The sequence below is a fragment of the Oncorhynchus gorbuscha genome, linkage group LG01 (assembly GCF_021184085.1).
Source record: "Oncorhynchus gorbuscha isolate QuinsamMale2020 ecotype Even-year linkage group LG01, OgorEven_v1.0, whole genome shotgun sequence".
NCBI lineage: Eukaryota > Metazoa > Chordata > Actinopteri > Salmoniformes > Salmonidae > Oncorhynchus > Oncorhynchus gorbuscha.
The window spans coordinates 111,923,519-111,948,643 of record NC_060173.1 but is presented as its reverse complement, the minus strand read 5'-3'; the positions used below and the strand labels follow the sequence as shown (position 1 = coordinate 111,948,643).

Sequence of the window (25,125 nt, the reverse complement as noted above, 5' to 3'; positions counted from 1 at the left end):
CTGTTGTGTTGACAGAAACTCTGGTAACATATATTAAGTTCTTATACTTGTGCAGTTACACAGTAATTAACAACATTGTGTTAAAATTAATAATTATTGTTTCTAAACTACACCAGTACGTACAAGAGCAACTTGTAAAAGTTTTACTGAATAAAATCCACATATTAAAAGGATGTATTGCTTTCTCATTCTTGCAGGACCTCTGCTTACACATGGTAGGTAGTGTTGCAGCAATGGAAAAATCCATGGAGGACTACGACAATTACACATACGATTATCTGGAGTACGGAGACTTCGATGAAGAAAAAGCCCCAGACGGATACTCCCAGAAGGAGGCTATGCACATCATATCAGTCGTCATGTATAGTATTTCATTTGTGCTCGGCGTCACTGGAAATGGAACAGTCATATGGGTGTTGGCATTTAAAAGCAAACGGACAGTGAACAGTGTCTGGTTGCTGAACATGGCTATAGCAGATTTAGTGTTTGTGCTATTTTTACCCTTCTCTATCGACTACGTCCTTCGAGACTTCCACTGGGGCTTTGGCCTGGTCATGTGTAAGCTAAACTCCTTTGTGTCTGTGATGAACATGTATGCCAGTGTGCTCTTTCTCACAATGCTCAGTCTAGACAGGTATGTCTCATTGATTCACCTTAGCTGGTCTCAGAGGTGTCGCAGTGTATGGCGAGCCTGGATCGTATGTGGCTCTGTGTGGGGGGTGTCTGCTCTACTGAGCCTCCCTACCCTGATATTCCGTGACACTGTGAGTTACCGTGACCGGGTGATGTGCTTCAACAACTTTAATGTCCAGGATAGACATACAGCTGCTGTGAGACACATTACGATGGTGGTCATCCGTACAGCAGTGTGCTTCTTACTGCCCTTCAGTGCTGTCTGTGTGACTGGAATTCTCCTGGCAATCAAAGTCCACCAGTCTGACGATTCTGTGAGCCTGTCTAGCTTTTCTAAGACAGTTTCAGCTGTCATTCTGGCCTTCTTTTTGTGCTGGGCACCATTCCATATCTTTAGTTTAATGGAGCTTTCCTTCAACTCATCACTGTACCTACATGCTGTTCTGAAGACAGGCTTTCCTCTTGCTACGAGCTTAGCCTATTTCAACAGCTGCGTCAACCCCTTCATCTACGTGCTGGTGGGTAAGAAGGTTCGCCAGCTCCTGAAACGCTCGTGTCTGGACATCACAAAGAGTTCTCTGCGGGAGCTCAACCAGTCCATCTCTGCAACTGAATTGGTGTCTGTAGCTGACATAAGAGCCCCATACATCAGTGCACCACAGGATCCCACAGAATCATCAACTGTTTGATTATACTGATCTGATCCCACAGTTACCTATAGCAGAAACCGGCAGAAACTGCCATTTAATAATATATGCCATTTAGCAGACGCTTTTATCCAAAGCGACTTACAGTCATGTGTGCATACATTCTATGTATGGGTGGACCCGGGGATCGAACCCACTACCCTGGCGTTACAAGCGCCATGCTCTACCAACTGAGCTACAGGCTGACCTAAAAGAACCAGCCTGACCATTCTTTTAGTCCAAACGTGACTTATTTTATATTTTACTTAGTGCAACATTTGTGCTAGTTGTTTGAGTTGGATACGTCCAAGTAGCAATTACTTTGAGTGCCAAGATCTGTTTGAGTGCCAAGGTCTGTTTGAGTGCCCTCATAGGAAAACTTGAGTAAAGACATACGCTAAAAGCACAGGGGAAAAGAAGCAACTTTATTTAATGATTTTAAAAAGAAGTATCTGATCCTATTTACCCCGAAGACTAATAGGAAAGGAGGCCACCCTTCCCCACTGTCTCTGGAAAAGACTGTCTCTGGAACAGACTGTCTCTGGAACAGACTGTCTCTGGAACAGACTGCCTCTGGAACAGACTGCCTCTGGAACAGACTGCCTCTGGAACAGACTGTCTTTGGAACAGACTGTCTCTGGAACAGACTGCCTCTGGAACAGACTGTCTCTGGAACAGACTGCCTCTGGAACAGACTGTCTCTGGAACAGACTGTCTCTGGAACAGACTGCCTCTGGAACAGACTGCCTCTGGAACAGACTGTCTCTGGAACAGACTGTCTCTGGAACAGACTGCCTCTGGAACAGACTGCCTCTGGAACAGACTGTCTCTGGAACAGACTGTCTCTGGAACAGACTGCCTCTGGAACAGACTGTCTCTGGAACAGACTGCCTCTGGAACAGACTGCCTCTGGAACAGACTGCCTCTGGAACAGACTGCTTCTGGAACATACTGTCTCTGGAACATACTGTCTCTGGAACAGACTGTCTCTGGAACAGGAATGATTAGAAACAGACTGTCTCTGGAACAGGAATGATTAGAAACAGACTGTCTCTGGAACAGACTGTCTCTGGAACAGGAATGATTAGAAACAGACTGCCTCTGGAACAGGAATGATTAGAAACAGACTGTCTCTGGAACAGGAATGATTAGAAACAGACTGTCTCTGGAACAGACTGCCTCTGGAAAAGGAATGATTAGAAACAGACTGAATCTGGAACAGACTGTCTCTGGAACAGACTGCCTCTGGAACAGACTGCCTCTGGAACAGGAATGATTAGAAACAGACTGTCTCTGGAACAGGAATGATTAGAAACAGATCTACCATTTTCATAAACACTTTTGTATTTAGATTTTGGTCATCAAACAAATCCAAGTTTAACCCTGACGGGAATTTAGTCCTTCTCTTTCTTGTTACGATGAAAAGTTTCCCATTACAAGTTGATTTGCTGTTGTCGTGTACTCTGTTATTATATGGCTGCTGTACACATGAGACAAATTCTATTAGGCCGTTCTTTTTATGTTGTAATTATATTAAGCGTATAAATTAATCTCAATGTTTAAATTACATTTTCTAATGGTGTTCACATTGTCAATCACTGTGTGCCATTTGTTTTTTGTGGGAATTTGAAATATATGAGGGAAATCTGGCATGCAATTGACTTGTTAATTGTAATATACTTGAGTCAAAGGAATAAACAATGAATCCAGTCTCTTCTCTGTATTGGTAATATGTATTCCTTCTGTGGTATACAGACGCAGTGCCAGAAGTGCCGTTATATAGAGTGGTGCTCAATCTAACAGGACCAACGGTATATTGCCTGTAACCTCAATTATGGTTACAATACCCTGTAGATGGAATGAAAATACTACACACATAGTTGATGAAAGCAGGAAACACAAGATTGAATACCTAACACCTATTCAGGTATAGCTAGAGAGAGTGTTGCCGATCTCCACTCTCACACATGTGCATTTCCAGTAAAGGCATTTCGCTGCACTTGTGCACGTGACAATATAACTTGAAACCGTACCTCACTTAGTCCTAACTGCTGGCTTCCTGAAGTTCAGTCCAGTTGTTGACAATGTAAATGCAGCTATTTCCTGTTATTGCCAAAAGCCCCCATAGCAAACAAACCGAGATGACTTGAGTTTGGTTGAGTGAAGTCCACATCTGGGACCATGGCCTCAAAGAACATCAACTGTATCATTGTTTGTTAATTACCCCCATTTCTTCCATCAATATTGTGACGCCTGCCCCCACTCCCCCCACTCTGGTGCTCAAGCTCGCCGGGCGGCCCATCATTACGCACACCTGTCACCATCGTTACGTGCATCAGTGTTTCCTTGGACTCACCTGGACTCCATCACTTATTGATGGCCTCCCCTATATTTGTCTATTCCTCAGTTTCATCCCTGTGTCAGCATTAATGTTGTTTTGTTCCCCCTGTCCAGACGCCGTCCTTGGTTAGTGTCATGTCGGTTATTTATTCAATATTCACTCCTTGTACTTGCTTCTCGTCTCCCAGTGTCTGTCCTCACAAATATATTGATGCAATGCTTGGAAAGGTGGGCTATTGACATTTGATTCAGATTAAATTAACTGGCAAATAGATGGAATTGTTAAATAAAAAATAATTTGGAATGAATGAAACAAGATTAGGGTTTTTAGACATTTAATCTGAGATTTCGGCGCAATTTGAATTGAATAGAGATAGGAATGAAAATCAATTGCATCTCAGTGAAGCAGAATTATTCTGCAAGTCATTGATGGAAATGAATTGCTCAGCCAGTGAGAACATCTGAAATTCTCTCACATGACATGCAAAGAAATGACCAGTAGACTAATTAACAGATTAAAAACACTACTAACATGTTTATTGTTGAGTAGTTGTGTATAATTAAACATACTAACATGTTTATTGTTGAGTAGTTGTGTTGAATTAAAAATACTAACATGTTTATTGTTGAGTAGTTGTGTTGAATTAAACATACTAACATGTTTATTGTTGAGTAGTTGTGGTTAATTAAAAATACTAAAATGTTTATTGTTGAGTAGCTGTGTTCACTATTGGTAGATAATGCATTCATAGAGATATGGCCATTTATCGATTAGATAGCAGTGTTGGGGAGTAGTAAACAACATGTACACTACCGTAAACAACATGTACACTACCGTAAACAACATGTACACTACCGTAAACAACATGTACACTACCGTAAACAACATGTACACTACCGTAAACAACATGTACACGACCGTAAACAACATGTACACTACCGTAAACAACATGTACACGACCGTAAACAACATGTACACTACCGTAAACAACATGTACACTACCGTAAACAACATGTACACTACCGTTCACAAGTTTGGGGTCAGTTAGAAATGTCATTGTTTTCCATGAAAACATACAAAGACTCTGGGTTCGCGCCCAGGCTCTGTCGCAACCGGCCGCGACCGGGAGGTCAGTGGGGCGACGCACATTTGGCCTAGCATCGTCCGGGTTAGGGAGGACTTGGCCGGTAGGGATATCCTTGTCTCATCGCGCACCAGCGACTCCTGTGGTGGGCCGGGCACAGTGCACAGTCTACCAAGAGAATTCTCTTCGATTATAATCACAGCCGTATATATTCCCCCCCAAGCAGACACAGCGATGGCCCTGAACGAACTTTATTTGACTCTATGCAAACTGGAAACCACATATCCTGAGGCTGCATTCATTGTTGCTGGGGATTTTAACAAGGCTAATCTGAAAACAAGACTCCCTAAATTGTATCAGCATATCGATTGCGCAACCAGGGCTGGTAAAACCTTGGATCATTGTTATTCTAACTTCCGCGACGCATATAAGGCCTTCCCCCGCCCTCCTTTCGGAAAAGCTGTCCATAACTCAATTTTGTTGCTTCCAGCCTAGAGACAGAAACTAAAAGAGGAAGCTCCCGCGCTCAGGTCTGTTCGGCGCTGGTCCGACCGATCTGATTCCACGCTTCAAGACCACTTCGATCACGTGGATTGGGATATATTCCACATTGCTTCCAACAACAACATTGACGAATACGCTGATTCGGTGAGCGAGTTCATTAGAAAGTGCATTGGCGATGTCGTACCCATAGCAACTATTAAAACATTTCCAAACCAGAAACCGTGGATTGATGGCAGCATTTGCATGAAACTGAAAGCGCGAACCATTGCTTTTAACCAGGGCAAGGTGACCGGAAACATGACCGAATACAAACAGCTATTCCCTCCGCAAGGCAATCAAACAAGCTAAGCGTCAGTATAGAGACAAAGTAGAGTCGCAATTCAACGGCTCAGACACAAGAGGTATGTGGCAGCCCCGTTGCGGAGCAGGATGTCTTGCTCCCAGGCAGACTAAATAACTTCTTTGCTTGCTTTGAGGACAATACAGTGCCACTGACACGGCCCGCTACCAAAACCTGGGCACTCTCCTTCACTGCAGCCGCCGTGAGTAAAACAATTAAATGTGTTAACATTTTACATTTACATTTTAGTCATTTAGCAGACGCTCTTATCCAGAGTGACTTACTTAACCCTCGCAAGGCTGCAGGCCCAGATGGCATCCCCAGCCGCGTCCTCAGAGAATGCGCAGACATGCTGGCTGGTGTGTTTACGGACATATTCAATCAATCCCTATCCCAGTCTGATGTCCCCTCGTGCTTCAAGAGTGCCACCATTGTTCCTATTCCCAAGAAAGCTAAGGTAACTGAGCTAAACGAATACCGCCCCGTAGCACTCACTTCATGAAGTGCTTTGAGAGACTAGTCAAGGACCATATCACCTCCACCCTACCTGACACCCTAGACCGACTCCGATTTGCTTTCCGCCCCAATAGGTCCACAGACTATGCAATCGCAACCACACTGCACACTGCCCTAACCCATCTGGACAAGAGGAATACCTACTTGAGAATGCTGTTCATCGACTACAGCTCAGCATTTAACACCATAGTACCCTCCAAACTCGTCATCAATAGGTCCACAGACTACGCAATCGCCTAAACAACGTCGCCTGTGTAACTGGGAACTGGACTTCCTGACGGCCCGCCCCCAGGTGGTGAGAGTAGGTAACAACATCTCCACCCCGCTGATCCTCAACACTCGGGCTCCACAAGGGTGCGTTCTGAGCCCAGGCCTGTACTCCCTGTTCACCCACGACTGCGTGGCCATGCACGCCTCCAACTCAATCATCAAGTTTGCGGACGACACTACAGTGGTAGGCTTGATTAACGATGAGACGGCCTACAGGGAGGAGGTGAGGGCCCTCGGAGTGTGGTGTCAGGAAAATAACTTCACACTTAACGTCAACAAAACAAAGAAGATGATCGTGAAATTCAGGAAACAGCAGAGGGAGCACCCCCCTATCCACATCGATGGAACAGTAGTGGAGAGGGTAGCAAGTTTTAAGTTCTTCGGCGTACACATCACAGACAAACTGGATTGGTCCACCCACACAGACAGCGTTGTGAAGAAGGCGCAGCAGCGCCTCTTCAACCTCAGGAGGCTGAAGAAATTCGGCTTGTCACCAAAAGCACTCACAAACTTCTACAGATGCCCAATCGAGAGCATCCTGTTGGGCTGTATCGTCGCCTGGTACGGCAACTGCTCCGCCCACAACCGAAAGGCTCTCCAGAGGGTAGTGAGGTCTGCACAACGCATCACCGGGGGCAAACTACCTGCCCTCGAGGACACCTACACTACCCGATGTCACAGGAAGGCCATAAAGATCATCAAGGACAACAACCACCCGAGCCACTGTCTGTTCACCCTGCTATCATCCAGAAGGCGAGGTCAGTACAGGTGCATCAAAGCAGGGCCCGAGAGACTGAAAAACAGCTTCTATCTCAAGGCCATCAGACTGTTAAATAGCCACCACTAACATTGAGTGGCTGCTGCCAACATACTGACTCAACTCCAGCCACTTTAATAATGGAAATTGATGTAAAAAATGTATCACTAGCCACTTTAAACAATGCCACTTAATATAATGTTTACATACCCTACATTACTCATCTCATATGTATATACTGTACTCGAAACCATCTACTGCATCTTGCCTATGCCGTTCTGTACCATCACCTATTCATATATCTTTATGTACATATTCTTTATCCCTTTACACTTGTGTGTATAAGGTAGCAGTTGTGGAATAGTTAGGTTTGATTACTCGTTGGTTACTACTGAATTGTCGGAACTAGAAGCACAAGCATTCCGCTATACTCGCATTAACATCTGCTAGCCATGTGTATGTGACAAATACAATTTGATTTGATTTGTTTGTCCATTTTCATCTCACACAATTTTACATTAATTTGCCTACTCTGCCCCCCTGAAGGACAGTGTCACTCACACACCTATTCACTTGGGCCTTCCTGATCTCAAGGCATTCCTCCATTGACCTGGTGACCTCTGACTCCTGGCCTCTTAGCCTACACTCCCTGCCTGCCTGCCCTCTCCCTGGGCCTGAGAGTGTAAAACTTACTCCCTGGAACTACAGACCTCCAGGCCTCCACACCTACTCTCCCTACCCGGTCAACACCCCTCTCCCTTGGCCTTAGAGTATAGCTTACTCCCCTAAGACGTCTATAGTCCTACCGCCAAGAACCACGTACACCTGGTAACCCGTAACAGGCTCTGTGCACCTGGTGACCCGAAACAGGCTCTGTGCACCTGGTGACCCGAAACAGGCTCTGTGCACCTGGTGACCCGAAACAGGCTCTATGCACCTGGTGACCCGAAACAGGCTCTGTGCACCTGGTGACCCGAAACAGGCTCTGTGCACCTGGTGACCCGAAACAGGCTCTGTGCACCTGGTGACCCGAAACAGGCTCTGTGCACCTGGTGACCCGCCCGTTTCTTTCTACTCACAGACTTTAGTCCCCACTCCAAACTCCATGCCCTGAGTGCTGCCCCCAAGTCCGGCCTCCTGCCCCGCTTGGACTCGGAGTGCCCCCCACCTTGATGGAGGCCTCATTGTGCACCTGGTAACCTGAATCAAGGTCTGTGCACCTGGTGACCCGCCCAGAGACTAAGTCTGCCCCCAGCCCCTGAGTCACACCCGGTGGTATCAATTTGTAAGTCGCTCTGGATAAGAGCGTCTGCTAAATGACTTAAATGTAAATGTAAATGTAAATCAGAGGCTTTTCTGTCTTACAAACTGGACATCAATTGCCTCTACTAACTTTCTGCGGACTTTAAGAGGTTTTTTTTACACCCAATCGACATCAAGTGCCAGCGCAATACTTATAGGCTTGAGAACCAAATACCCCTCGCAGTATCTAGCGACACCATCAACCGGGTGTCGGAAGAAGCAACAGAAAATAATCATCCACTTTCAATCATTTGCTTGCCCAGTCAGCCCTCTGGGACAGAACCATAGGAACCACCTTTACCAGCGGTCCATCATATTCCTCACTTTGACATGAGGGTGTCACAGTCACCCTATGGGTCACCCTGTGCTCCATTGAATTTCATCAAGTTGACATTCAGTGATCTGTGCTCAGTGGGAACCTAGGCGTCTGCCGTACGTTTTATGGTTCAGCAGCAAATCAATGGGTGTGGATGGTACTACCCACATCAGATGTAGGCCTCCCTCCCCAGACAAGCTGGAGATACCTCTCCCCACTTCGTAGGGCATGAGCTAGATCCATGCAACGCCCTATCACTGCGGGGCTAATGGGTTTAGTCTCCACCTCGAGTCTAGTGAGCATAGAGGAGACCTCCCCACCTACAATGTTAGGGGCCGGCGAACGCCGTAGCTGGGGAGACCTGCGAGATGGGCCTGGTGCACGTCCAGAGTTCCCCGGGGCTCCCGCCAGCTTCTCAGGGATCAGTCGCGTTACCGCACTGGATGCCTCGCGGCACCCGTCTCCGCCAGTCCGTGTACATTCTGAACCTTGTTTGAAGTCAGTAGGTCACATGAACAAGGAGCTATTGAAATTATAAATTGAAAGAAATGTATATGTGTGAGATGAAAATGGACAAACTGAAGGGTGTGTAATGTGTAGGCCCACTGAGTGTTCATTGTGAAACTTGTTTGAGTCCAGTAGGTCACATGACCAAGGAGCTATTGAAATGAGAAAGTTAGAAAAATGAATGTGAAAACGTGTGAGACGAAAATGGACAAACTAAAGGGTGTGCAATATAGAAGGGTAGTCAGTGGACACTGAACCTTGTTTGAGTCAAGTAGGTCACATGACCAAGGAGCTATTGAATTTCAAATGTAAAAAAAGTTTGTAATTTGTTTACGCTCCCTAACTAATTCAACTAGGAATACAAAATGCTGCTCACATTTCCACATGTTTATTAGCTTTGGAAAGCGAATGAATGTCCAAATCATGAAAATAAGACCTGTGCAATGTTTCCAACATCATGACACTTATTTGGAGTCTGCGACTCAAGTGGTTTGAAAGCTACTGAGGTTTGAAAGCGTGAATATCCATTGAATATCCAACTTGAAACTGCCTTTACCTTGGTCGACAAATTTAGTGCATTTACCAATTTACCAATCTATGCAGGCCGGTGTTGTGCCAAAAATCTCCCCCTGCCAGAACCACCCCCTTCTAATTTCCTTAATTTTGTGGCTAGAGTCAAATACTTTCTGTAGAACAAACTTCACATCAGGATAGGCAACCGAAATGAATAATTAATGTATGTGTGTTATATTAAACATAGAGAAGGGAGTAAAATGTTGGCAAACAATAAACATTTCAGAACAACTATGGCTGAATTATTATCCTTATACTTTAAAAAATACTAGTCGAATAAGACATAGGAGAGAAACACGAATTTTGGCAAAGAGATTTATTTATAGACTAATACAAATCAGTAGCGGATTTAGGTACGGGTGACATGGGAGGGGGGTTCGTGCACTGAAGAGGGGGGTTTGCCCAGGATGCCTTACAAGCTAGAACCGCCACATACACTTGAAACAAATAGCCAAACTGAAAACTACAGGCAAAAATGCTTTCTGCTACTAAGATCAGTGAAAATTTGGGCTAAACTGACAAAGGAGTGAAGAGCAGAAATCTCAACTAGCAAGCAAGTCGCAGCAATGAAGAACGTGAAGGGTGGGGAGAATTCTGTCAGGGGGGAGATTGTGCCGAAAATCTCCCCCATATTTTCGGCACATCTCCCCCTTTCAGGGTTTTCCTGTGGTGAAGTAGAGGACCAAAACGCAGCGTGGTTATATTGACTCATGTTTAATCAAAAACGGATAAACATGAACACTGCAAAACAATGAACGTGGAAAACCAAAAACAGCCCTATCTGGTGCAAAACACAGAGACAGGAACAATCACCCACAAAACCCAATACAAAACAGGCTACCTAAATATGGTTCCCAATCAGAGACAATGACTAACACCTGCCTCTGATTGAGAACCATATCAGGCCAAACATAGAAATAGACAAACCAGACACACAACATAGAATGCCCACCCAGCTCACGTCCTGACCAACACTAAAACAAGGAAAACACATACGAACGATGGACAGAACGTGACACCCCCTCATGCTGCCACCAGCAAGATGCCGCCCTACCCATGTCGCCCGTACCTAAATCCGATACTGATTTTTGTATTAGTCTATAAATAAATCTCTTTGCCAAAATTCGTCATCTCCCATGTCTTATTTGACTAGATAATGATAATAATAATCACAATTTCCCTAGAATAACATACATGTGTATACACTAGTGTACAGTGATGTAGTGTACTTTTTTTAGGTAAGGGAGTGCTCTTTTTTAAATGTATTTTTATGAACATTTCTTCAATCACATTTTTTTACAGACAGACATAGATAATTGAATAGCCTATCATTGTTGAATATGCATAAAATGCATCCTCCAATTGCAACGTATTTTCAAGAAGATTTAATATTTTTCATACCCTCAAACACTAAGTTAGGCATATGCTACCAACTTTCAATAATCCATCATCCCTGTTAATCATGAATAATAATTATTCATGTTTTACCTGTGAAAGTCCAAACTGTATCTCCCTTCCAATCATTTGATGTCAATCAGTTTCATGGGAATCAGCATTTCGATCTTCTTGAATGACTGTTTCCTGAGTGAATTAGAGCAGATGATGTTAACAAACTATTAGCCTGTCTTGTGTTTTGTTTCAATCAAAGCATATATCCTCTCTGAGTTTTGGTGCATAATGATATATATATTTTAAACTATTCAGCTTCAGCTAACCATTCTAAAATCTCATTTGAAATTAGGTGTTTTTGTGGTTACCGTAATGTTATGGACCTGCTATGGTATTCGTTATGTAAAATAGAAATACATCTTTATGTGATCTTGCGAGACATTGATCTTTGATCTAACTTTACTAACGAGCACCATTGTGAGAAGTGAGACTCTTCTATTTGTAATAATAATAAGTATATATAATAATAATAATATATGCCATTTAGCAGACGCTTTTATCCAAAGCGACTTACAGTCATGTGTGCATACATTCTACGTATGGGTGGTCCCGGGGATCGAACCCACTACCCTGGCGTTACAAGCGCCATGCTCTCCCAACTGAGCATTATTAGGCAACATATCTTGATGAGTGTCATTTTAAGCGACAGATGCACTCTTCGTGGTTCTGAAAGGACAGCACAGATATCACTTATTATTATTATTATTGCCATTATCGGCATTAGTGTTATTAGCATTATTATTAGCATTATTAGCAGTATTATTATTATTATTAGCATTATCCGCATTAGTGTTATTCACATTATTATTATTATTAGCATTCTTGTTAGTATTATTAGCATTATCGACATGAGTATTATTCTTGGTATTATTATTCATATTATTATTAGCTTTATCATTAGTATTTTATTGGTATTATTAGCATTATTATTAGTATTATTCACATTATTATTAGTATTATTAATAGTATTATTAGCATTAGTATTATTAGCATTATTATTAGTATTATTCACATTATTATTAGTATTATTAGCATTAGTAGCATAATTATTAGTATTATTAGCATTATTAATAGTATTATTAGCATTAGTATTATTAGCATTATTATTAGTATTATTCACATTATTATTAGTATTATTAGCATTAGTAGCATAATTATTAGTATTATTAGCATTATTAATAGTATTATTAGCATTAGTATTATTATTATTGGTATTATTAGTAGTAGTTTTATTATTCGCATGATCATTATTATTAGAATTATTATTATTTGCATTATTACTAGCATTCTTATTATTATGATTCACATTATTATAGCATGATTTATTATCATTATTATTATTATTATTACCATGATCTGTTATCACAGCTGCAGGAGTAAGAAATCTGCCGATGTTGTCTCTTATTCCATTCCTGGATTATCTGCAAGATTACAGATGAACCAAGGAGGGAATGAGAATAGGTGCCAGGCCGTTGCCAAAATGGTGACATCAGATCTGCTCAATTTAGTATAGGTTAAGACCACCTTTTATTGTGATGGTACACTTCACATTTAACTAATGCGTGATGTACTGGGGATACTAATAAAGCCGACGTCATTGTGTGAGACGCAGTGTGATTTCTGATACAAGGATGCAGACGATGTGGGGTTTGTCATCTGTGCTTGAAGTCCGCACCACAGCTACAGCAAGCAGGAAGTAACCTGGCGGTGTGTGTGGATGGGAAGTCACACATAGTGGAAACAGAAACTACAGTGCTGCAGGTAGCAGGGGCTCTACTCACTGTATCTCACTGTAGAATAGAGCATCTTGTCTCATTTTTGGAGATAGTAACCGTTTCGGCAATGAAATCAGGCTTCTCGAAGTTTTTTGTTTGTGTTGTTTTTTAGACATGTGAAAAGGTGGGAGTGCATATTCCTCGCTTCTGTTACCAACCATGAGTTGTGATATAGCCCGGGATCGAGCCAGGGTCTGTAATGACGCCTCTATCACTGAGATGCAGCCTGTGGGAGGGACTGGTTAGTCACGATGATGGTTCAGCCTGTGGGAGGGACTGGTTAGTCATGATGATGGTTCAGCCTGTGGGAGGGACTGGTTAGTCATTATGATGGTTCAGCCTGTGGGAGGGACTGGTTAGTCATTATGATGGTTCAGCCTGTGGGAGGGACTGGTTAGTCACGATGATGGTTCAGCCTGTGGGAGGGACTGGTTAGTCATGATGATGGTTCAGCCTGTGGGAGGGACTGGTTAGTCATTATGATGGTTCAGCCTGTGGGAGGGACTGGTTAGTCACGATGATGGTTCAGCCTGTGGGAGGGACTGGTTAGTCATGATGATGGTTCAGCCTGTGGGAGGGACTGGCAACAAGGAAGCATTCATTATAGAGGGCAACACCTAATTATTACCAAGAATTTCAAAGGGGACAGAGATCTATGCGCCAAATAAGTTTTTTTCCCCTTTGTAGCTTTGCCAGTGAGATTACAGGTGTGGAGGATCTGGGGACCACTGGCAGGGGACCTGCAGATTGGCATTCATGTGGAGAAGATGTTCATGTCTGCGCTGTCTGGGAATGTGATTGACGTACGCCCTGTGGGAGCATTGACTTCCAAGCCGTATGCCCTCACATCCTGTCCCTGGGAGACCAGATATGTGCACTCTGTTGTGTATACAGTACAAGTCGGCTCTTGGAATAGAGTCCAAGTAGTAGTATATAGACTTTCTCCAAGATGGCGTAGCAGTCGGACATGTGTTTTTCTCTTGCCCTTCCTGTCCCGTGTAAACATCGTTTTTCCTTGTTTAAAAAAAATGTATATATTTAATATTTCAATATCACTTTCTAACTACAGACTGAATATACTCTCTTGCAACCCGCCTCACACAATGTGGTACAGATCTGCTATTTTTATACTTAAGAACTCATCAACTCATCAAAAGCTAGCCAGCTAACTGGCTACCAGCTAACTGGCTACTAGTTAGCCACGGCCCGCTAGCTGTCTAAACTACATCGGACTGTTAGCTTAAGAGGCCCATCGGGCAAATTCTTTGGCCACTATACCCACCATATGGAGCCCTGCTGATCCGTCGCCTGAACCGGAACCCCAACAGAAGCTAGCCAGCTAACTAGCACTGACAACTCAAGTCAGTCTGCACTCAAATCAGAGCAATTCTTATTTTTCCCCATATCTCAGGATTCCTACCTGCAAGCTCTGAACCTTTTTTTTCTTCTTTCACCTGGATCATCGCAGCTAGCTAATTGCTATTCGAGTTGCCACTCCTGGCTGACGTCACTGTCCCGAAGCAATAACCAATTAGCCTGGAGCTAGCCTTGCTAGGCCCATCTCCTGACTAGCCAAAGAGGTCCATCAGCCACTACTTGGGCTACAATACCTCTTTTTGCCAACTGGCTTGGACCCAAGACGACTCATCACGACTGGACCACCGACGTGATTCACCCGATGGGGTTTTTCTCAACTGGCTCCGCCGTCTCTTCATCCCCTGAAATCCCATCCGCTAGCATGCTAGCCGCGGCCTGCTAGCTGTTAGCTTAAGAGGCCCATCGGACAAATTCTCTGGTCACTATACCTATTCTGCCAATTGGCCTGGTTTACCACACGGAGCCCTGCTGATCCATCTGCCAACGTAACAGCACGAGGGGGCCACAACAGACTTTCTTCCGTCACGACGTCCCTCCAAGGTCCTTCTGTTAGCTTGCTAGCCCTGGCCCGCAAGCTGCCTGAAGCCACTCACTGGACTCCTATGATCACTCGGCAACTCATGCCTCTCGCTAACATCAATATGCCTTGTCCATTGCTGTTTTGGTTAATATTTATTGCCTTATTTCATTGTAGAGCCTCTAGCCCTGCTCAATACGCCTTATTTAACACTTTAGTTCCACCTACCACACATGCGGTGACATCACCTGGTTTGAATTATATTTCTAAGGACAATATCTCTTTCATCGTCACTCTATGCACAGGTTTACCACCACTGTACTCACATCCTACCATACATTTGTCTGTACGTTATGCCTTGAATCTATTCTACCGTGCCCAGAAATCTACTCCTTTTACTCTCTATTCTGAACATACTAGACAACCAGTTATTTTAGCCTTTAGCCATACCCTTATCCTACTCCTCCTCTGTTCCTCTGGTGATGTGGAGGTTAATCCAGGCCCTGCAGTGCCTAGCTCCATTCCCATTCTCCAGGCGCTATCATTTGTTGACTTCTGTAACCGTAAAAGCCTTGGTTTCATGCACGCTAACATTAGAAGTCTCCTCCCTAAGTTTGTTTTATTCACTGCCCTAGCACACTCTGCCAACCCGGATATCCTAGCCGTGTCTGAATCCTGGCTCAGGAAGACCACCAAAAACCCTGACATTTCCATCCCTAACTATAACATTTTCCGACAAGATAGAACTGCCAAAGGGGGCGGTGTTGCAATCTACTGCAGAGATAGCCTGCATTGTTCTGTCTTACTATCCACATCTGTACCCAAACAATTCGAGCTTCTACTTTTAAAAATCCACCTCTCTAAAAACAAGTCTCTCACAGTTGCCGCCTGCTATAGACCACCCTCTGCCCCCAGCTGTGCACTGGACACCATATGTGAATTGATTTCTCCCCATCTATCTTCAGAGCTCGTGCTGCTAGGCGACCTAAACTGGAACATACTTAACACCCCAGCCATCCTACAATCTAAGTTTGATGCCCTCAATCTCACACAAATGATCAATGAACCTACCAGGTACCTCCCCAAAGCCGTAAGCACGGGCACCCTCATAGATATCATCCTAACCAACTTGCCCTCTAAATACACCTCTGCAGTCTTCAACCAAGATCTCAGCGATCACTGCCTCATTGCCTGCATCCGTAATGGGTCTGTCATGCAGGTGAAAGAGGACCCAAACGCGACTTAACAGAAACAGAGTTTATTAAAGTCCAAAACGGAATAACAGAAATCCTCTAGATTTGTAGAGGGGAAAACAACTGGAGAAGCGGCCACAGACTGCAGGTCGCTTCGGGTAGGCGCAGGCCGTAGTCGACTGAGACACCTGCTCACACGCAGCGTCTGATGAAGGCACAAAACACGACAGGACAGGGTGATACACAATCACGGCAAAAACACGACAGGACAGGGCGAAACGCAATCACAGCATGGTGAATACAATACAAGGAACCGACGGAACAGGAACGGATCACAAAGGAATAAATAGGGACTCTAATCAGGGGAAAGGATCGGGAACAGGTGTGGGAAGACTAAATGATGATTAGGGGAATAGGAACAGCTGGGAGCAGGAACGGAACGACAGAGAGAAGAGAGAGCGAGAGAGTGAGAGAGGGAGGGGGAGAGAGAGGGATAGAACCAAACAAGACCAGCAGAGGGAAACGAATAGCATGGGGAGCACAGGGACAAGACATGACAATAAATGACAAACATGACAGTACCCCCACTCACCGAGCGCCTCCTGGCGCACTCGAGGAGGAATCCTGGCGGCAACGGAGGAAATCATCGATGAGCGAACGGTCCAGCACGTCCCGAGACGGAACCCAACTCCTCTCCTCAGGACCGTAACCCTCCCAATCCACTAGGTATTGGTGACCCCGTCCCGAGAACGCATGTCCATAATTTTATGTACCTTGTAAATAGGTGCGCTCTCGACAAGGACGGGAGGGGGAGGGAAGACGAACGGGGGTGCGAAGAAAGGGCTTAACACAGGAGACATGGAAGACAGGATGGACGCGACGAAGATGTCGCGGAAGAAGCAGTCGCACAGCGACAGGATTGACGACCTGGGAGACACGGAACGGACCAATGAACCGCGGAGTCAACTTACGAGAAGCTGTCGTAAGAGGAAGGTTGCGAGTGGAAAGCCACACTCTCTGGCCGCAACAATACCTTGGACTCTTAATCCTGCGTTTATTGGCGGCTCTCACCGTCTGTGCCCTGTAACGGCAAAGTGCAGACCTCACCCTCCTCCAGGTGCGCTCACAACGTTGGACAAACGCTGAGCGGAGGGAACGCTGGACTCGGCAAGCTGGGATGAGAACAGAGGAGGCTGGTAACCCAGACTACTCTGAAACGGAGATAACCCGGTAGCAGACGAAGGAAGCGAATTGTGAGCGTATTCTGCCCAGGGGAGCTGTTCTGCCCAAGACGCAGGGTTTCTGAAAGAAAGGCTGCGTAGTATGCGACCAATCGTCTGATTGGCCCTCTCTGCTTGACCGTTAGACTGGGGATGAAACCCGGAAGAGAGACTGACGGACGCACCAATCAAACGACAGAACTCCCTCCAAAACTGTGACGTGAATTGCGGACCTCTGTCTGAAACGGCGTCTAACGGGAGGCCATGAATTCTGAATACATTCTCAATAATGATTTGTGCCGTCTCCTTAGCGGAAGGAAGTTTAGCGAGGGGAATGAAATGTGCCGCCTTAGAGAACCTATCGACAACCGTCAGAATCACAGTCTTCCCGCAGACAAAGGCAGACCGGTAATGAAGTCTAAGGCAATGTGAGACCATGGTCGAGAAGGAATGGGAGCGGTCTGAGACGACCGGCAGGAGGAGAGTTACCCGACTTAGTCTGCGCGCAGTCCGAACAAGCAGCCACGAAACGGCGCGTGTCACGCTCCTGAGTCGGCCACCAAAAGCGCTGGCGAATAGACGCAAGAGTGCCTCGAACACCGGGATGACCCGCTAACTTGGCAGAGTGAGCCCACTGAAGAACAGCCAGACGAGTGGAAACAGGAACGAAAAGGAGGTTACTAGGACAAGCGCGCGGCGACGCAGTGTGCGTGAGTGCTTGCTTAACCTGTCTTTCAATTCCCCAGACTGTTAACCCGACAACACGCCCATAAGGAAGAATCCCCTCGGGATCAGTAGAAGCCACAGAAGAACTAAACAGACGGGATAAGGCATCAGGCTTGGTGTTCTTGCTACCCGGACGGTAAGAAATCACAAACTCGAAACGAGCGAAAAACAACGCCCAACGAGCTTGACGGGCATTAAGTCGTTTGGCAGAACGGATGTACTCAAGGTTCTTATGGTCTGTCCAAACGACAAAAGGAACGGTCGCCCCCTCCAACCACTGTCGCCATTCGCCTAGGGCTAAGCGGATGGCGAGCAGTTCACGGTTACCCACATCATAGTTGCGCTCAGATGGCGACAGGCGATGAGAAAAATAAGCGCAAGGATGAACCTTATCGTCAGACTGGAAGCGCTGGGATAGAATGGCTCCCACGCCTACCTCTGAAGCGTCAACCTCGACAATGAATTGTCTAGTGACGTCAGGAGTAACGAGGATAGGAGCGGACGTAAAACGTTCCTTTAGAAGATCAAAAGCTCCCTGGGCGGAACCGGACCACTTAAAACACGTCTTGACAGAAGTAAGAGCTGTGAGAGGGGCAGCAACTTGACCGAAATTACGAATGAAACGCCGATAGAAATTAGCGAAACCTAAAAAGCGCTGCAACTCGACACGTGACCTTGGAACGGGCCAATCACTGACAGCTTGGACCTTAGCGGAATCCATCTGAATGCCTTCAGCGGAAATAACGGAACCGAGAAAAGTAACGGAGGAGACATGAAAAGAGCACTTCTCAGCCTTTACGTAGAGACAATTCTCTAAAAGGCGCTGTAGAACACGTCGAACGTGCTGAACATGAATCTCGAGTGACGGAGAAAAAATCAGGATATCGTCAAGATAGACAAAAACAAAAATGTTCAGCATGTCTCTCAGAACATCATTAACTAATGCCTGAAAAACAGCTGGCGCATTGGCGAGACCGAACGGCAGAACCCGGTACTCAAAATGCCCTAACGGAGTATTAAACGCCGTTTTCCACTCGTCCCCCTCTCTGATGCGCACGAGATGGTAAGCGTTACGAAGGTCCAACTTAGTAAAGCACCTGGCTCCCTGCAGAATCTCGAAGGCTGATGACATAAGGGGAAGCGGATAACGATTCTTAACCGTTATGTCATTCAGCCCTCGATAATCCACGCAGGGGCGCAGAGTACCGTCCTTCTTCTTAACAAAAGAACCCCGCCCCGGCCGGAGAGGAAGAAGGCACTATGGTACCGGCGTCAAGAGACACAGACAAATAATCCTCGAGAGCCTTACGTTCGGGAGCCGACAGAGAGTATAGTCTACCTCGAGGAGGAGTGGTCCCCGGAAGGAGATCAATACTACAATCATACGACCGGTGAGGAGGAAGGGAGTTGGCTCGGGACCGACTGAAGACCGTGCGCAGATCATGATATTCCTCCGGCACTCCTGTCAAATCGCCAGGTTCCTCCTGAGAAGTAGGGACAGAAGAAACGGGAGGGATGGCAGACATTAAACACTTCACATGACAAGAAACGTTCCAGGATAGGATAGAATTACTAGACCAATTAATAGAAGGATTATGACATACTAGCCAGGGATGACCCAAAACAACAGGTGTAAACGGTGAACGGAAAATCAAAAAAGAAATAGTCTCACTGTGGTTACCAGATACTGTGAGGGTTAAAGGTAGTGTCTCAAATCTGATACTGGGAAGATGACTACCATCTAAGGCGAACATGGGCGTAGGCTTATCTAACTCTCTGAAAGGAATGTCATGTTTCCGAACCCATGCTTCGTCCATGAAACAACCCTCAGCCCCAGAGTCTATCAAGGCACTACATGTAGCACCCGAACCGGTCCAGCGTAGGTGGACCGACAAAGTAGTACAGGACTTTGATGGAGAGACTTGAGTAGTTGCGCTCACCTGTAGCCCTCCGCTTACAGATGAGCTCTGGCTTTACTGGACATGAATTAACAAAATGTCCAGCAACTCCACAATAGAGGCACAGGCGGTTGGTGATCCTCCGTTCCCTCTCCTTATTCGAGATGCGAATCCCTCCCAGCTGCATGGGCTCAGTCTCAAAGCCAGAGGGGGAGATGGTTGCGATGCGGAGCAGGGAAACACCGTTGATGCGAGCTCTCTTCCACGAGCCCGGTGACGAAGATCTACCCGTCGTTCTATGCGGATGGCGAGAGCAATCAAAGAGTCCACATCTGAAGGAACCTCCCGGGAGAGAATCTCATCCTTAACCACAGCGTGGAGTCCCTCCAGAAAACGAGCGAGCAGCGCCGGCTCGTTCCACTCACTAGAGGCAGCAAGAGTGCGAAACTCAATGGAATAATCCGTTATGGACCGTTCACCTTGGCATAAGGAAGCCAGGGCCCTAGAAGCCTCCCCACCAAAAACTGAACGGTCAAAAACCCGAATCATCTCCTCTTTAAAGTTCTGGAAATCGTTAGAGCAAACAGCCCTTGCCTCCCAGATAGCTGTGCCCCATTCTCGAGCCCGGCCAGTAAGGAGTGAAATGACGTAAGCAACCCGAGCTCTCTCTCTAGAGTATGTGTTGGGTTGGAGAGAGAACACAATCTCACACTGCGTGAGAAAGGAGCGGCACTCAGTGGGCTGCCCGGAGTAGCAAGGTGGGTTATTAACCCTAGGTTCTGGAGGCTCGGCAGGCCAGGAAGTAACAGGTGGCACGAGACGTAGACTCTGGAACTGTCCAGAGAGGTCGGAAACCTGAGCAGCCAGGTTTTCCACGGCCTGGCGAGCAGCAGACAATTCCTGCTCGTGTCTGCCGAGCATGGCTCCTTGGATCTCGACGGCAGTGTAACGAGCGTCTGAAGTCGCTGGGTCCATTCCTTGGTCGGTTCCTTCTGTCATGCAGGTGAAAGAGGACCCAAACGCGACTTAACAGAAACAGAGTTTATTAAAGTCCAAAACGGAATAACAGAAATCCTCTAGATTTGTAGAGGGAAAACAACTGGAGAAGCGGCCACAGACTGCAGGTCGCCCGGGTAGGCGCAGGCCGTAGTCGACTGAGACACCTGCTCACACGCAGCGTCTGATGAAGGCACAAAACACGACAGGACAGGGTGATACACAATCACGGCAAAAACACGACAGGACAGGGCGAAACGCAATCACAGCATGGTGAATACAATACAAGGAACCGACGGAACAGGAACGGATCACAAAGGAATAAATAGGGACTCTAATCAGGGGAAAGGATCGGGAACAGGTGTGGGAAGACTAAATGATGATTAGGGGAATAGGAACAGCTGGGAGCAGGAACGGAACGACAGAGAGAAGAGAGAGCGAGAGAGTGAGAGAGGGAGGGGGAGAGAGAGGGATAGAACCAAACAAGACCAGCAGAGGGAAACGAATAGCATGGGGAGCACAGGGACAAGACATGACAATAAATGACAAACATGACAGGGTCAGCGGTCAAACGACCTCCACTCATCACTGTCAAACGCTCCCTGAAACACTTCAGCGAACAGGCCTTTCTAATCGACCTGGCCGGGGTATCCTGGAAGGATATTGATCTCATCCTGTCAGTAGAGGATGCCTGGTTATTTTTTAAAAAATGCATTCCTAACCATCTTAAATAAGCATGCCCTATTCAAGAAATGTATAACCAGGAACAGATATAGCCCTTGGTTCTCCCCAGACCTGACTGCCCTTAACCAACACAAAAACATCCTATGGCGTTCTGCATTAGCATCGAACAGCCCCCGTGATATGCAGCTTTTCAGGGAAGCTAGAAACCGGCAGTTAGAAAAGCCAAGGCTAGCTTTTTCATGCAGAAATTTGTTTCCTGCAACACTAACTCAAAAAAGTTCTGGGACACTGTAAAGTCCATGGAGAATAAGAACACCTCCTCCCAGCTGCCCACTACACCGAAGATAGGAAACACTTTCACCACTGATAAATCCACTCTAATTGAGAATTTCAATAAGCATTTTTCTATGGCTGGCTATGCTTTCCACCTGGCTACCTCTGCCCCGGTCAACAGCACTGCATCCCCCACAGCAACTCGCCCAAGCCTTCCCCATTTCTCCTTCTCCCAAATCCAGTCAGCTGATGTTCTGAAAGAGCTGCAAAATCTGGACCCCTACAAATCAGCCAGGCTAGACAATCTGGAACCTTTCTTTCTAAAATTATCTGCCGAAATTGTTGCAACCCCTATTACTAGCCTGTTCAACCTCTTTTTCATATCGTCTGAGATTCCCAAAGATTGGAAAGCTGCCGCGGTCATTCCCCTCTTCAAAGGGGGAGACACTCTAGACCCAAACTGTTATAGACCTATATCCATCCTACCCTGCCTTTCCAAGGTCTTCTAAAGCCAAGTCAACAAACAGATTACCGACCATTTCGAATCCCACCGTACCTTCTCCGCTGTGCAATCTGGTTTCAGAGCTGGTCATGGGTGCACCTCAGCCACGCTCAAGGTCCTTCACGATATCATAACCACCATCGATTTGAAGGTAGTTTCGCAAGCCATTGCCAACTAGCATTAGCACAATGACTGGAAGTCTACAGGAACAACTAGGATGCTAGCGCAATTGCTAAATGAATATAGGGGAAACACTGGCCGAGCCTGAGGGGAACAGTGGAACATTCCTGATCTGGGTTCTATTTCCTTTAGATTTGACCTGCGCTCAAACTACCTTCTGAATTCCTGCATCGCTGGCATTGAAGAGGCTGGTTGGCTGCTCCTAGTTGGCACCAACCCACACTATGAGGCACCACTTTCCAACGCACGCATCAGAAAGAGGTATAGTTGGGAGGTCGGGATGGGATTTAAGTGCTGTCGAAAATCACTGGCATCTCAATTTGCATGTAAATAACTGCTTCCAGCTCCTGATTTACACTCTCTCTTTAAGTGGAAACTATAAATCTGAAACGTGACTGGTGGTATTCTATGGATACTTCATGTACCCCTGGTAGTTGGCTTCACAACAAGCTGTAGGTGGCCTTGGTGGGGCAGGAGGTGGACCTACACGTACGATTATCTGGGGGAGTCTGCTAAGGTCCTGCAGGAAATAGTTTCTGGGACCCACCCCTTCTCTAAGGTAATCATCTATTATTTACACATGTCTGATGGTTGGTCACTAAGTGTAGTCATAGAGAATTCACTGTCAACAATTATAAAAAATCTTGTTCCTAGGTTCTTGCCAAGGCAAAGCATCCTGTAGTGGTGCTGGGTAGTGGTTCTCTGCAGAGAGAGGAATGGAGCCGCTATAAACGCAGCCGTGTCCACCATTGCTCATAATGCCAGCAGTGGAGTAGGAGAATGCTGGAAGGTTCTCAATGTGCTTCACAGCTAATATCTACTACTGTACCTGATCTCACATTTAGATTTTTATTTTTTATTAAAAAAAATTTTTTAACCTTTATTTAACCAGAACACATTCTTATTTTCAATGACGGCCTAGGAACAGTGGGTTAACTGCCTGTTCAGGGGCAGAACGACAGATTTGTACCTTGTCAGCTTGGGGGTTTGAACTCGCAACCTTCCGGTTACTAGTCCAACACTCTAACCACTAGGCTACCCTGCCGCCCCAGGGTGAATTTTAAAAAATGCTATTGACAGATCAGTTTTCATAGCCAACTCCCTCTTTGTTTATCTGTCACCTATCCCATTTCCTGTTCCTCCTTGGGGCGGATGCTGGCTGCAACGCTCTTCCACAACAGATACACAAAAAAACATTATCAGATGTGCAGCACTTAGAATTAATATCCATGATCTTTAATTGAGTCTTGTGTCAGACTGAATGTATTTTTAGTTTCAGACCTCTACACAGGGCACCATGGAGGCGCTGGGGCGGCGATGGCTGACATCATTCTCCCTGGAGCAGCGTACACAGAGAAATGTAGCACCTATGTGAACACTGAGGGGCGCGACCAGCAGACCAGGCTGGCTGTGACTGCTCCAGGCATGGCCAGGCAGGATTGGAAGATCATTCTGCTACATCTGAGGTAAACTAATGTTTCACCACACTAGTCAGTGAATGTGTTCAGTAGTAATTTCATGAGTTAGTATCATTGTTGCGGGGGCGGGGGTTACCCTAAAGCTTGCTGGAGTGACATTGCTCTACGACACTATGGATGAGGTGGGTGACAGATTGGCGGAGGTTTGCGCTATGATGATAGTACACCCACACACACCCCTCTCTCCTCCCTGGAGCGCCATACAGAATATAGTTAGTGGTCCTCTAATGACGGACATAGTTGGCCTAAGGAAAACCCCTCCTATAAACATGTTACTGTTCTTTTGACATTATTCTCTCATGCCTATGGTTAGTGAGGTTGTTAACTAATAATGTCTGTCTTCTACCGCAGGATGTGAATCAGACTGTCCTCACAGAGCCTCTGGTCCCTCCACAGCTCAGTGTTCGAAACTTTTACATGACAGGTGAGTAGTGCAGAGCGATTAGTGCTTTTTGAGGTCGGTTTCGGTTCGATTATTAAAAGATAATCACGGATTTCGGTTTATATTATGTATTTTTAAACATTAAATTAACTATGCATTATGTGGGTTGAATTTTTAAAAATGTAACCTTTATTTAACTTGGCAAGTCAGTTAAGAACTAATTCTTATTTACACTGACAGCCTACCGGGGAACAGTGGATTAACTGCCTTGTTCAGGGGCAGAATGACAGGTGATTGATAGTTGGCATTCAGCAGTCATACAAGTATGCCTTATTTACTTTGAACTACAAAATAGTTGTTTTTCCCCCAGACAGCAGCTTTATAGAGAAGAGACGAAATAATAAATTAATCAAATCAAACAAATGTAATACAACCTACACAAGTGAAATACAGTGCCTTGCGAAAGTATTCGGCCTCCTTGAACTTTGCGACCTTTTGCCACATTTCAGGCTCCAAACATAAAGATATAAAACTGTATTTTTTTGTTAAGAATCAACAACAAGTGGGACACAATCATGAAGTGGAACGACGTTTATTTAATATTTCAAACTTTTTAACAAATCAAAAACTGAAAAATTGGGCGTGC

At 45.6% G+C, this 25,125-nt stretch overlaps 1 protein-coding gene and 1 pseudogene across 4 annotated transcripts in view; both read left to right on the top strand.

The window, feature by feature from the left end:
* Positions 1-2,503, top strand: part of LOC124031194 (chemerin-like receptor 2) — a 5,254-nt gene extending 2,751 nt beyond the window's left edge. For all 4 annotated transcript variants that reach the window (XM_046342180.1, XM_046342163.1, XM_046342172.1 and 1 more), the window contains exon 3: positions 198-2,503. In XM_046342180.1, coding sequence (XP_046198136.1) covers positions 213-1,322 — 1,110 coding nt within the window. In that variant the 5' untranslated portion in view covers positions 198-212 and the 3' untranslated portion in view covers positions 1,323-2,503. The remainder of the gene's footprint in view (positions 1-197) is intronic.
* A 6,571-nt stretch (positions 2,504-9,074) lies between these two features.
* Positions 9,075-23,433, top strand: LOC123991505 (annotated as a pseudogene).
* The last annotated feature ends 1,692 nt before the right edge of the window (positions 23,434-25,125 follow it).